The following is a 14,940-nucleotide window of genomic DNA, read 5'->3' as shown; positions in this document are numbered from 1 at the left end:
GAAGCAATTTCAGTTTTACACACACACACACACACACACACAATAAAAGAACACGTTGCTGTCCTAGATTTTTTTAAACTCTAAAATTTGACACAGGGAGGCAGCAGAGTAAGGGGAGGAAGACTGAGGTGCAATGACTGAGCCCGATGAGAACAAGTGCCTACGATGAACAGAGATGTGAAACAAGCCATCAGGTCACAGTGCTTTCCTTAGCCACAATTCAAGTGTCAGAAAAGCATACCAGCAAATCAAAAATTGCTCAAGTTCACCCATCTTACCTCTCCCTGCCTGCTCACTCCTGCTGTTGTCTCCAGCTGGAGAAATTTACAAAGGCACTCCAGAGCGGAGGGTCTGAAATGGAAGCAGCACATTCTCCTCCGTATTTAGGAACCTGGGTGCAGGGCACTTTGCTAACTTTTTCCAACAGGAAGAGGAGGCGCAGGAGACAACCGTAGGCAAGTGAAGGCATGAGCAGGCAGATGGGGCCAAGGCAGATGCCAACATTCAATCTGCTGGTATGCTCATCTGAGGGTTGGGGTTGCAGCACTATGAAGACACATTTTATCTTTAATCTGAAGTGTGTTTAAGACTGGGGTCCTGAACCACCAGTCCTGAAAGGGAGAGAGGAGGGAAGGGAGGTGTTTAATTTCAAATTAGGCCAGACACAACGATGTCCATCTTAGGTCCAGCCGAGAAGAAATGAGGATGCACCCCATTCCATTATCTTCCCTTGTCTCCTGCCCCATTCTAAGCACTGCCACCGTCAGTAACACCACTGAGAAGAATTAATCAAGCCTCCTGAGAGAGAATCAGATGTGCGCAATGTTTCTTAAGGCAATGTACTACACTATGCTAACTACTGATTAGAAAATGCCCCTGGGAGGGGAGTGCCTTGTAAATAAAAGGTTGTTGGCTCCGTTACAAAATTCCCCATATCACAAGACATTTTCTGCATTCCTTGCTGAAACCCCTTAAGCCTTAAATAATGCCTGTGTTACACAAGGAGGTTGTAAACATGACGAGCTTTATTTTAATAAGTCACCACGCACACACAAAAATTGGAAAAATGTTATCGGCTTTTTATCTGGCAGCGGATCATGTCCTATGGTCACATGGCATCAGACTACACCGTGAGGGAAGTACCTTCTTAACTAGGCAACACGTATTTTGCCCTTGCATTTCGAGAAGCCTGTTGAGAATTGTTCGTTTGTCAAAGTCTCTCTCCCACAGTTTCTGATATGCAAGTGCGTTCAAGACTCTGGAATAATTCTGAGCAGACGACAACAGCGGGCAGGAGGAAGCGGATTGAAAGACAGCAAAAAGAGAGACTGCATTTCAAAGTGCTGGTGAATATTTATTAATAGCACAATGTATTTCAGCCAAGGGGCCTTATTCAGAGGCTCTCTCTAACAGACAGACAACAAACGAATGTGCAACAATCAGTCGTACATGGCATGGTAGAGCACTGCCGCTCCCCTGACCTCCAGTGGGTCACAGGGAGGTTGGCAGGGCGCAAGCGCACCAGGAGGAGCACTGGACTGGCTGTGCTGGTGAGTTTTCAGTGTGTGAACTTCACCACGGCTGCATCCCTCCCTCTCTACTGGCAAGCAGTAGAGCCGCAGTGCCACCCCCTACAGAACAATGGTGTTGGATATCTATCTATATATATTAATGTCCTTAAAAATACCACAAGACTTGTAACTTTTCTATAAAATTAAGCATGCTGAAATCCAAGATACACAAATGTGTATTTATAATAGTGCTATTTAATATCAACATTAGGAGTGGTCATTAGGAGTTTCAGGGCGAGGTTGACCATCGGCATGTTGATAACACAACTCTGTTTCTCAACAACATCTGAATTGGGAGAGGTTGTGGAGTCCCTGGGCCATTGCTTGGGCGCAGCGATGAAATGGATGAGAAAAATCTAGCTGTACGCTTTTCATCGCCTGCTAACAACATTCTTGTTTAGGCAAGCCTACCCAGATGCTTAGAAAGCTGAGGTAATTTTAAAGTATGGTTGTTGTTTTTTCCTTGATTCTCTTGTTTAATATTTTTGTAAACCATTTTTAGGCTTTTCACAATCAAGAGGTGCATAAATTTTTATAAAAAATCTTCTAAAAACACTTTAGAGACTTCAAGACATGCCTATCTGCAGCTATTTGAAAACATTTAATTCACATATACAGTAGCTCAGTTGCTGGAACATGAGACTCTTAATTTCAGGGTTGAGGGTTTGAGTCTTAATTTCAGGGTTGCAGGGGGTTGGACTAGAATGATCTGTGTGGTCCCTTTCCAAGTCTAACAGTTCTACGATTCCATGATATACTTGAACAGATATCTGGACAATATCTTCTTCAATAACTCGAGTGCAATGGCATTGGTAATGATCCCCAGCTTCAAAAGACATTGGCGGCAGCTCAATTCTCCATCAGAAATACAATTATGTGCTTTTTCTTGACACTCCCTGAGCGTGCCTGTAAGCTGGACATTTGGGGATGGTCCCTGGCTGTCAAAAATGTTTGTAACCAATATGTTCTTTACAAGAAGACCACACATTTGCATTTTAGTGTGAGATATGCCTGTGCCGCTGCATTTGAATGGTTTAAGAAGATGTTGTCCAGATACCTGTAAGGTATATTTGAATAATATAGTTTGAAATAGCTGCAGATATGCATGTCCTGAAGTTTATAGTAAAGCGTTTTACGAGTAAGCTTTTTTAATTGCACAAATTTTTGTAACTTTATTTTGGCATGTTTAATGTTTTTTTAAAAGCTTTTGAGGTGCTTTCCAGGCTATTAGTATATTTAACACTGACATTATGCTTTTAGGCCTTTATTACTACAACTGTTACTACTACTGCATAAGTATTGTACTCCTGTTTGTTGAAAGTGCCTGGATGAACCCTTTTGACCAAAATCCACTAGGCTGTAAATAAGTTCTTTCAGCATCTTAAAATGTGGCCTCTCCTTTTGGCAATTTCTTTGATGGTTGCTTCCTGGTGTGTTTTAGAAAGATAGCTGTCACATAGTTATGGGGGTTATAATAATGATGTAGGGCCTTCATCTGTAGTCAAAGATTTCCTTTCGACCCAGTGCTGTTGCGTTATGTGTGTGTAGAATTTGTGTGGCCATTTGGTAAATTTTAATTTGCCAGGTGATGCAAGGCAATGGCTAGTTATGATCTTCTCCTCTCACAGTCTGGCATCAAACACCTTCAGCACTTACACTTTAAACAATGCCAAATATACAAGTCAGTTTCTACCGACTAGTTCACGGGGTATTAGCGCTTAAGTGTTTAAGCCTGGAATCAATCCTAGCTGTAATTTTAGGAGGTTTCAAAAGCCCTGGACTACAGAGACATTTCCAAATCCATAGTTACTTGCCTTCTTCCTTTGGAAGTTCACATCGAGTTTCATTGAGGCGCACTTGTTCAGTGTGTTCAGACGTCTAGAAGCAAAGCAAAATCCGAAGATTAGCATCTCATGAATCAACTGGCCCTTTATGACCTTGCACATTTCTCCCATTCTCTCTCTTTATGGACAGAACTTCAAACAACTTCCTGTAAAGATAGACTGGTAGTGAAATATGCAGTGCTAATTCCTATCCACGAGACTGGGGTGCAGAAATATGAATATACAGTGGTACCTTGGTTGTCAAACGGCTTGGCTCCCGAACAAATTGGCTCCCGAATGCCGCAAACCTGGAAGTAAGTGTTCTGGTTTGCGAACGTTTTTTGGAAGCCGAAAGTCCAACACAGCTTCCGCAGCTTCCGATTGAGTGCAGGAAGCTCCTGTAGCCAATTGGAAAAAAACAACCTTGTTTTTTGAAAGGTTCCGGGAGTTGAACGGACGCCCTGAATGGATTAAGTCGACAACCAAGGTCCCACTGTATCTGCAATTTAGATAATGTAGCAACTAGTTTGGTGGCTTGAGAATGGGATACCTATAATCTCAACCAGAAATGGAATTTTGAGGCAAATCCCATGTTCTTTGTCACTCTACCCAGCTCAGGACCACAATACCTCAAGGACAGCCTCTTCCCATATGAACCTACCCGGACCCTGAGATCATCTTCTGAGGCCCCTCTTTGTGTGCCTCCTCGAGAGGTCCAGATGGTGACAACACAAGAATGGGACTTCTCTGCGGTGGCTCCCCATCTGTGGAATGCTGTCCCCAGGGAAGTTCTCCTGGCACCTTTATTATACACTTTTAGGCACCAGTCAAAAATGTTTCTTTTTAACCAGGCCTTTGGTTGATTTGATTGACACCTTGTGCCCTTTTAAAATGTGGGTTTTTTCGGGGGGGGGGGGTTGTTATTGGGTTGGTGTTGTTTTATTTTTATTGTGTGTTTTGTGGTTTAATTATTGAATTTATTCTGTGAACCGCCCTGAGGCCTTCAAGCACAGGACGGTATATAAATTCAATAAATAAATAAAAATAATAAATACCCCTGCCCACCTGCTTGAATCTTATAGATTGTCATAACCTGAAGGGCATTTACACAATCCCAGTATTAGAAAGAAAATGAAATCAACACTGGGCTGCAACAAAAAATCGAAATCTATCTTAATAATGAAATAATTGTCTGTACCTCTAATTTCTCACTACAATACGAAGCAATAAACATGAACAAAAGTGCACAGATTGCAGTTGGACTTATTTTTAAGAATAAGACTTTTTAATAAAAAAACACCCACCCATAATTTCTATAGTACCTCTTAAACTAAACTCAATATTGGAAACAGGCAATATTGGGGAAGAATAGAAAAAGGCATGTATACCCCATAGTTGTCTTGGGGGTGTTATAAGAATTTTGAGGTCATATCTATATATATATAATAATTGTTCATAAAACATGTACATGAATGTACAGGCACATGTCTGAAGCAGCACAGGAAGACAGGCCTTTCTGACACCATTTTGACTCTCTCTCTGACCAGGTGTTCCTCTGCAAGGAAGAAGTGGGGTGGGGGGAACCTTCTCATTGTCTCAGGAATTAAAGTGATAATCCCTGGCATCCTGATACCTGACTGCCAGACAAAAGGGTGTGATTAACTTGGCTGGGAAACAGGGAAATGTAAATATCTCTCAATTTTGTTGATTAGGTTTTGGGGGGCAGGGGGCAGGGTCCAGACTGCTCAGATTACTGCCACCAGACCTCCCCTTTCATGATGTACCTATGATGAATCTAGGGAGGGGGGTCTTGGGCTACACCCCTTCTGTGACATATGGATGATGCTTCTGGGGGGTGGGCTGAAACCAATTTCAAATTTCTTTTTAAGGGCAAGACATCTTTGTTTGGGGTTCCTTCCTTGTTCTCCTGTGTGAGAGGAAGGACCCTGTTGCAACAGCAAAAATAAAAGTGCCTTGCTTCGTACGTCCTGGTTTGGTCTCTGTTATTTGGTGGGCAGGAGACGCTTAAATTCGTCTGCTTGCCTGGATCCTTGAGCTCTCCCTGGGTCAAGATCCATTTCTCTGGGTTCATAGGAACCAGCTTAAATTTTACAACAGTTTGGCGACCACTTCGGGGACCCAGTTTTGCCTTGAGCTCCGGGTTCACTGAGGAAGGGGAGCCCAGCGCGCCCTTGCCTCTTTTGCAGGGGGGTAAACCAACCTCAGGACCCGAGGCGCTTGGTAGTAATTGAGAGTCCAAGCGGGACCCCCAGGACGAAGCAACGTTTAAAGGGACAAGGCTGTTTTTTCTTCAGGAACCAGTGGGAAGCTGGAGACAACGGGATTCGACTGAAAGGATCGGTCGTGAGTATTAAAAGGGGACACGCGGTGGGCTGATTACTGCAGCAACTAAAATTCTAAAACTTCACTCTTCACTGTTCTCTCCTTTTCTGTTTCTTATCTTGGGCTCTAGTTGCAGCTAAGCTGTAAAGGCATAAGGGATAAAGAAGAATTAGAGCCTTTGGGATCCGTCCTTTCGTTAAACGAAATACCCAGAAGGACGGACCCAGCTCGCTCCTGCCAATCTGCGCAGGAGTTCTGAGCAATCTACCCAACCTTTTTTCCGTATTCCTCTGCTCTTAATCTTCGGGTGAAGCCGCCCCTAGACACCCCCGATCCCCACCGGGAAGTGACGGGGTTGTTCTAGATCGCAAGGTCATCCGTTCTTTTCAAAAAACCTTCCTTCCAAGGCTAACCACCCGGCATTGCGTGGGCAAGCGTCCAGGGCAGGTAGTCTTTCTATTAGATTGTAAGAGGCAGGGAAGTTGCTGTGGAACCCTCAGGCAATTGATGACCAGTGGGAGGGTTCCAATAGGGTTTTAGCTGCACCAGGCCGCCTAGTAGTTAGTGCACGCGAACGGCAGGCAGGAACACCACTAGGACGTGGGGGTGAGTCATAGACTCGGGAAGTTAAGAGTGTCCAGGAACAGGGTCGGGGACCCGAACTGCAGTATAAAAAGGCTTAAGTAAAATGGGTGCAACCCACTCTAAGGAATTCCTTTCCCAGACTCCCAACCGAGGCAAAGCACAACTGAGGCTTGGCTCCGGTAAGGACTTTGAGGATGAAAGTCCACTCCAATTCGTTCTCTTAAATTGGCACGAAATCCCCGGGGCGGACAAGCTTGAAGGGAACCAATTGCAAAAACTTTGTAAGAAAAAAACACTGGGTCCGCTTTACTATGGACCACCCAGATGAGGGGAAATGGCTACCAGGAGGTTCCTTTAACATACAGTGAATCTCCGCTTTAAAATTAACCCTGGTGAACTCTGAATGAGAAAAGTTTTGTGAGGAATCCTACAAAGTATGTTATGGTATAAAATTATATATGTTTGCATGTTACATGTTGTCTGTGTTGTCTGTGAAGTGTATGTGCGTCTGATCCTTGTGTCTGCTATAGTTCATTGTTCCCCTTAAAGTAAATGAGAGATATAATCCAGGTTTAGGAAATTAGGGGTTTGTGTAAAATTTGGCCATGACACCCACAGACTGCCTTTTTTAAAGCATGCATAGTTTAAAATAATATAATAATAAGGCAAGCTTGCTTAAATAATCTTATGTAAGGGCTTGATCAACCCAAAAACAATGGCAAATATTTAAAAGAGTGGAGGTAGTGTGTAAAGGTTTGTTTTAAAGAGGCTGTAGAAGGCCATTTTTTCCTCTCCAAAAGTAAAAAGAGGGGGCAGGATGAAGGAAAATAAGAGTAGTAAGTTTGAAAATGCTTGCTCAATGCTTTGAAAATATTTTGAAACTTGAAAATGTTCACTTCATGAGGTGTGCAAATGTTTGTTATTGAGAGAGGCTCTAAAAGGGAGTCTTCCTCCAAGTGACTAGAGGAATATTGACTAAAGGAAAATTGAACAGCTATTCCTATAAAGGTGAATTGTTTGTCAAAAGTAGAGCTTCCTTAGCCAGGAATTGTCTATCTGAGTCTAGTTTTAACTTCAATTGTGTTGGGCTCCTGATATCACCTCTTAAGGAAAAAAACTCATCTGCTAAAGGGTTCTATATAAAGTTGGTATTTTCATTCAAATCTTGTGAATCCTGTATCTTAGAGGGTTAGACTAAATGACCTCAGGGTCCCTTCTAACCCCCATTTTAGAGCTATGTGAAAGGCAATGTGTCTGATGTGGTGATGGGTTGAAATTCAGCCCAGCTCTGCTTTCTGGCAAGGAAAGATTATTGGTTTTCAGAGTTGGAACAAGAGTGTAATTGTTGTTTTTGTGGAGTGATTATATAAGTTTTTATCACTTTCTCTATTAAGGGTTAAAGTTTAAGCACATATGAAAGTCTTGAACATTTCCCAATCTTTCTCTAGAGAGTAAAAGTGGGGTGTATGTGCATACCTACCCCTTTCTGTACAGAAAGGGGGAGCGGGAAGGGAAAAGGGAGATTGTAACCTTGAAAATGTATCTGAAGAAGTGTGCATGCACACGAAAGCTCATACCAAAATAAAAACTTAGTTGGTCTTTAAGGTGCTACTGAAGGAATTTTTTTATTTTACTTCGATCCAGACCAACACGGCTACCTACCTGTAACTTGAAAATGTTTGTTTGTGAACTCACAATATTTAAGGTCTGTGTCACAAGGGAGCCATGTGCTCTGTATGTAATGTTTCACCATGTGACTATGGAATATGGTGTTCCTTCTAGGGAAATGTTATTAAAAGTAGAGGATCCATAGCCAGCAAATGTCTATCTGAGTCACTTTAACCTTGATTCAAATGGACAGAATGGTTTTAGTAAGGAAGTAAATTCCCTCTTAAACTGTTTATCCAATCTTAAGGTTTGCTAAAGGCTTCTATATAACGTTGGTACTTTTAATCTTCCCCTTCCTTATTTTTCCCTTAGTACACACATGTGCTTCCGTGATAGGGCATAGCCTGTGTTTCCTTCCCAGTCAGGCGTCTGTACTCAAATGTATGTGTATCCTAAGGGCAGTGATAGTGTTGAGATCCCCATATTTCAGAAGGGGTGGACTAGATTACTCAAGATCCCTTCCAACCCTTTCCAAACTTGCAAAAAGGAGGGAGAGAAAATGTGTTTGTAAGCACTGAAAAGTGAGTTTCTGTGTAAAATCTAACCCTATTTTAAAATCTACTCTTTCCCCTTCCCTTCCTTTATTCAGATGGTAATTTTGTCAAGAGGTGCAGCACTTTAAAAAATGGTACAATAGACTGCCGAATCATGAACTCTGTACATGCACAGAGGCTATGTCAGCTTGAAGAGGAAAATAGAGGAGAAAAATGAGGTTTTAACTAAGGGGCGAAAAGGTTATAATCTGCTCATGAAATATTATTCAAATTTCTTAATGTAAAGCTTTGAACCACTGAGGGAAAACAACCTCATGTGTGTTACTGGTCCATCAAGGTTAAGTGGTTGCCAAGTTCCAAAAATCTTAACATGCCAGATTCTTTCCACAGGTATAAATAGCAGAGTACTACTATAAGTCTGTCTCTTGAGTAGTTTATAAATTAATTAAGAGGTTCAAGGTTATGCTTTGCACATGAAACTTAAATTTAAATTTCCTTATGTAAAAATAAATAGATAAAGAACCATTGAGAACCATCAACTGTTTAGAAGCTGCCAATTCCAGTTCAACATGCAAAACTCTGTACATTTTAGGAACATTTCCTGACTGATTTTCACATGAAATAATTTTCCCTTTCCAGCAGAATACTGAGATTCAGGGTGTGGAGAAATTCTTTCAGAACCTTAATGCAAAATTATCTCCCAATGGGGGGGGGGGGACGCCACCTAAACAAGCCCCTCCACACTTGGAAATTCATAGAAAATTGCTGTCTACCAGTTGACAGACTATGCAAACAAAAGGCTCCATTTCTTTCCTAGCAGGTACTCAGGATGGATACTTATCTCCCATTTGCATTTCACCCCGAAGCATTACCCTATGTTAATATAACCCTCCCTTTTCTAATGTAGCAATGATTGAGTGTTTTGCCAATTCTTTTCTTCCACAGCAAAAAAAAAAAAAAAAAAAAAGTGAGGAGTGAGGAGATACAAACAGTAATTTCATTTCTCTTTGGCGCTTCTCTTTAGCTTATAAATAATCTGCTTCCATTTATTATATCAGTTTTTCCATTATGTCTATGAAATTATTCTAACAATAACCAGGTAAAAATTGTTGTGTGAGTGGTAATCTAAATTTTATTTTGTTTTATTTTTGTATCTTTTTTTTTTTTGGTATTTCTACTTTTTCTTTCTGTACATACAAATGTAGCATCTAAGTCATTCTTTCCTGTAAATAATAATAATAATAATCCCTTTCAAACAAGATACGTGAACCTCAAAGAGAATTCAGAACCACATAAGGAAAATGTTAATAACTTATCGATTGTGTCCTAATTAACAAAATTTTTGTCCTTTGTTTCCTCCACAGCCAAACTAGGTGAAGTAAATTAAACTGACTGAGCAGACAATAACAGCAGTAATTAAATATGAATGATAATAATAATATTTAGATGAATAAAATGCTTAACTATGATCTTATATTCTTTGCAGCTTCCCAAGAAGAAATTTCTAGAATATTCTCCCCTTTCTTGACTTTATCATTATTATACTATTTATTATTATTATTTTTTAACTAATTATATCTTCAGACCCCAACCCCCTGCAGGCCTATTTTCAAAAGGATGTTTTACAGGAAACCAAATTGACATTTTATCTCTTTGATCACAACCTAAGAAGGAGGACCTAGAAAGCTATAACGTTTCAGCAAGGTTTAGAAGTGCTGGCATAGAAGTACTGTTAACTTCCTCCCAGTGACTCGAAGGCAGACAAGAAAACCCCCTTGTTGGAGATACATGCAAAAGCAGCAAGAATTATCTCAAGTTCACCTGATTGCCTCAAGATATACAAGTGGCGTATAATTAATAATTTGAAGGTTTTGTGCATTATGTGTTATATAGGAACACTGAAATGTGTCAAATGACTTTGGGACAAAGGGGGAAAGTGAATTGCAAGGACATTCTCTCTCCTTGACCTCAAGACTCTGTGCCCTAGGATTTAAAAGCAGCCGGAATTGTCTCAAGATCATGATGGCCTCAAGACATACAACTGATATATAATTATTAGGTCTTATGTTGCGTGATATTCGACAGAAACATTGAACTATGTCTGACAGTATGTTATTTCCACAAGGAGGGGGAGGTGAACCAATTTTGTGTTTAATTGTTGGGTTTTTTTTTTTTAAAAAAAAATGTATAGTGTCCCAATGTTTTTTTTTGTATTATTGCCATGCATTGTATGCCTTTTAAAGGATCAGGATATTGCATAGTTCAGTATTTAGATTAGATCAACTTATGACCACATTTTCTTGTCCCACCTGGCACTCTGCAGTGTGCCAACCTTCTCTACACATTTTTTAAATTTGTTTTTACTCATTTTACCAAGAATAAGCTCCAAGATCCATGAAACACCAGATAAATGAAGGTATTTATGTCTTGATTTAACAGGAATGATCCCTTTTAGAGTTAAATTTGACTAATTTGGACATGTTTTATGGGGCTGTATAAATTTTAATTTGGCTTCAGTTCTAATTGGGCAAGTGTATCCAAGGTGCAAGTAGCTTTCTTCCTTTAAGAGCAACTGGGCAACTCCCTACAGTGCAAGGCCAGAGCCTATAATAAAGGCCCATAGAAAGCCCAAGGCAAAGGCATCTCTCTCATGACATGTCCAAACCTGTGGCAGCTATGGTGAGTGCCAGGCGACATGGTCAATATGAAAGCCCTAAGGGGATTCACCAGGGATTGTTGCTGTTGTGCCACGTTGGAGGTGTGCAACCAGAGGAGAGCTAGCTTTTGACACCTGAGAACACACAAAAGGGTAAACAAGCAAACTGCACTTTCCAGTCAATATTGGTGGACCATCCTGTTAAGTGTAATACATAGACCATTTTTGAGAAATGCTTCTCCCAAAGTACTAAAACAACACATCTGGTTATTCTTTTGTGGGGCAACAATTTTTAAGAAAAATTATAGCCCCAAATGGGGAATTGTTATAAGAATTTTGAGGTCATATCTATATATATATAATAATTGTTCATAAAACATGTACATGAATGTACAGGCACATGTCTGAAGCAGCACAGGAAGACAGGCCTTTCTGACACCATTTTGACTCTCTCTCTGACCAGGTGTTCCTCTGCAAGGAAGAAGTGGGGTGGGGGGAACCTTCTCATTGTCTCAGGAATTAAAGTGATAATCCCTGGCATCCTGATACCTGACTGCCAGACAAAAGGGTGTGATTAACTTGGCTGGGAAACAGGGAAATGTAAATATCTCTCAATTTTGTTGATTAGGTTTTGGGGGGCAGGGGGCAGGGTCCAGACTGCTCAGATTACTGCCACCAGACCTCCCCTTTCATGATGTACCTATGATGAATCTAGGGAGGGGGGTCTTGGGCTACACCCCTTCTGTGACATATGGATGATGCTTCTGGGGGGTGGGCTGAAACCAATTTCAAATTTCTTTTTAAGGGCAAGACATCTTTGTTTGGGGTTCCTTCCTTGTTCTCCTGTGTGAGAGGAAGGACCCTGTTGCAACAGCAAAAATAAAAGTGCCTTGCTTCGTACGTCCTGGTTTGGTCTCTGTTATTTGGTGGGCAGGAGACGCTTAAATTCGTCTGCTTGCCTGGATCCTTGAGCTCTCCCTGGGTCAAGATCCATTTCTCTGGGTTCATAGGAACCAGCTTAAATTTTACAACAGGGGTATACATATTCCTGTTGTATTTCTAGTCAAAATATTTTGTAGATTTTAGAAACACTACAAACCTGGAGGTTGGGAATCTATTTGTTTATTAGAGGTGATAATAGGATAAGCTGCACCCCACAGGCAATCAGGTCTCTCTCAAACCACTTTTAACATGCACCCACAAAAAGCATTATCGTTTAACTCTGACCTCAGCTCTATGTAGCTTCAGCACAAGAGCTCCTTGCTCTTGGAAGAGTTCTATGGCGTAACCATGGTCTGCAGAGCTTTCAATCAAATAACCTGTTTTCTACAGACCCCATCAATGGTGTCACTATTATCAGTGAACTAATCTCATAAAGTTCTCAGCTACTTGAAAACAGCAATAGTTTCCTGTCCACATTTTGCTCCAATATTTCCCTTAAAAGATACTCCTTTCCTTAAGACTCAAGGTTACATTTTCTGTGAAGCCTATGACCAATTTCAAGCTTACTAATTTAACTATCCACATTTTAAAGCAGAAAGATGATGACATATCTTCTGGGGTCCTTCCAGCATTTGAAACAGATTGTTCCAATGAAATGAAAGGATTAATGGTTGTCTTTATGTCTCCAGAGTCTCCAATTAAATACAGCCTGCCTGGATTTCTCGCACCCTCTTGACGTGCCAATGGCAGAAGACAGAATTCTCCATCTGTGTACATCTGTCATTGGAATAAGAGTCGAAACCTTGGCAAGAGTAATTCCAAACCCAGAAACAATAGGCAATTATATTTTGATCAATGACGAAAGCTTGCTTTTGTGTGTTATGTTTTGGACTCTGTTGGAAGCTGTTTCCCACAAGTACAAAAAATATGCATCAATAGCAACATTCATTATATGCATAAAATATGTAATTGTGAAAAATGCAACACAAGTAGGTGCCCTGATTCATAGAATCATAGAATTGTAGAGTTGGAAGGGACCCGAAGGATCATCTAGTCCTGCAATGCAGGAATCTCAGCTAAAGCATCCATGACAGATGGCCACCCAACCTTTGATTGTAATTGTTGCTTGCCTGCATTTTGACAGTAGAAGCTACAGCCATGCCAGTGTGTACCCATTCATAAATAATGCTTAAAGTGTTGTGTTTTTAAAAAAAGAAACTTGGGAGCATATATCAGCCATAAGACCTAGAACATGTTTGATATGGAGTTCACTGCAGAAAAGCCTTGAGATCGAAGAGGAAAATGTCTAGACTCTTTGTCCACTCTCAAAAGCCACATGGTCAGCACTAAATATAAGAATGTTGTAGAGTAAAACCTCCAAAAACCAGGCTGCCTTTTGGGTGGCCTTTTGCCCTGCTTCCTTGTTATTTTCTGACACCTTAAAATCGATCGGAATCCTAACTCCCTATGACTCCAGCCTGCAGCTGTTACTGAGCAGCTGCAAAGGAATTTGGCCAAGGGCATGTCAGGGTCACAGGCAGTAAATGCAGTGCTATGCCCAGGGTACATTTGCAGCAATACAAGAGATCTCCTGCATCAGTGCAACTCTGCAATGATTAAGTTTCCTTTACAGCAAAGACACAACGGCTTTGGGGAAATGCTCTTGGCGACTTCAATGGCAATGGTTTACCTAAGAGTATGCGTAGGAAGGGTATGATTCTCAGCAAAGAACTTCTAGTCAGGAGGGGTAATTAACTCTACTTCTGGCTACCCCTTTACCGCAGCAACTGCCCTCCCACCCCAGCTGATTTCTCCCACAATGCAGCAAAGGTGGGCCTGGTATCTTGGATGAAGGAAAAGTGGGGTGCTGAAAAAAGTGGGGTGGTGGTAGTAGAATTAAGCATATTACTCCTGCCCACCACTTCTTGACACCAAAGCTCACCTCCTCCTTTGCAGGGGATCAGAGTACTCACTCTAGCACACAAACCAGGCTCTCCCCCAACCTGGATTTAGCCTTATCATCTCCATCACAGATATGTTGTTGGGAGGCAGGGATAATACACGAAACAACGTCGTCTGCATGCTTTGCAACACTATAAACATCATAATAATAAATTAAAAATGCACTTTACCTACAAAGAGGTTCTACAAGATCCTTGTCAAGAAAATCATGGTCTTTCTTTACAGCAGCAATGTCAATAGGAAACTGGGAATCTACAAGAGAAGAAGCACCTGTTACTGGAGTGGGAAACAGATTTTCTTCCAAGAGGAGCTGAATGGGATTCCAGACTAAATTGCAAACAGAGGGGGGAAACCAAAATCTCCTACACATTTAATTTCTGATAACATCACTTCCTTTTCCAAGTTCAAATGGAGTTGTTGAAATGTGTCAACCAAGGAAACATCAGCATGTCATCATCCAACTACAGTAAGAAATCAGATGGTTTATATTTCAGTCTCCTAATAACAAAGCAATACTGATCAGTACTACAGTTGCTGTTGACCATTCCAGCCTTCTCCAACTTGGTGCACTCCATATATTGTTGGACTACAACTCCCATCACCCCTGACCTTTGGCCATGTTGGCTGGGGGTGATAGGAATTGTAGTCCAAAACCCACTCCCTTCATTAAGCGGCTGACAACGCAAATATCATGAATGCTGTTAACCTATTTTTATTTTTAAACAGAAATATAACAAGTGTTCCCCCTTTTCACAGACTTGTGGACAAACCACTTAGTAGCGTTATGAGTGAAGAATTGCAGTTTGTGACTCAGGGCCAAACCTGATGGACAACATGAATGACTTTTTAAAAAGTTTTTTTAAAAAAAGTGAATAAGAGTGTGTGGCTATAGTGAC

At 41.0% G+C, this 14,940-nt stretch overlaps 1 protein-coding gene across 4 annotated transcripts in view; it reads right to left on the bottom strand.

Moving 5' to 3' along the window:
• Positions 1 to 14,940, bottom strand: part of STARD13 (StAR related lipid transfer domain containing 13) — a 217,677-nt gene that overhangs the window by 35,083 nt on the left and 167,654 nt on the right. For all 4 annotated transcript variants that reach the window (XM_088668228.1, XM_035115924.3, XM_035115923.3 and 1 more), the window contains 2 exons: positions 14,215 to 14,296; positions 3,386 to 3,449 (listed from right to left, as the gene is read on the bottom strand). In XM_088668228.1, coding sequence (XP_088524354.1) covers positions 3,386 to 3,449; positions 14,215 to 14,296 — 146 coding nt within the window. The remainder of the gene's footprint in view (positions 1 to 3,385; positions 3,450 to 14,214; positions 14,297 to 14,940) is intronic.

This window comes from Zootoca vivipara, chromosome 4 (genome assembly GCF_965207765.1).
Source record: "Zootoca vivipara chromosome 4, rZooViv2.hap1.1, whole genome shotgun sequence".
NCBI classification, from domain to species: Eukaryota; Metazoa; Chordata; class Lepidosauria; order Squamata; family Lacertidae; genus Zootoca; species Zootoca vivipara.
This window is presented reverse-complemented; position numbering and strand designations above follow the sequence as displayed.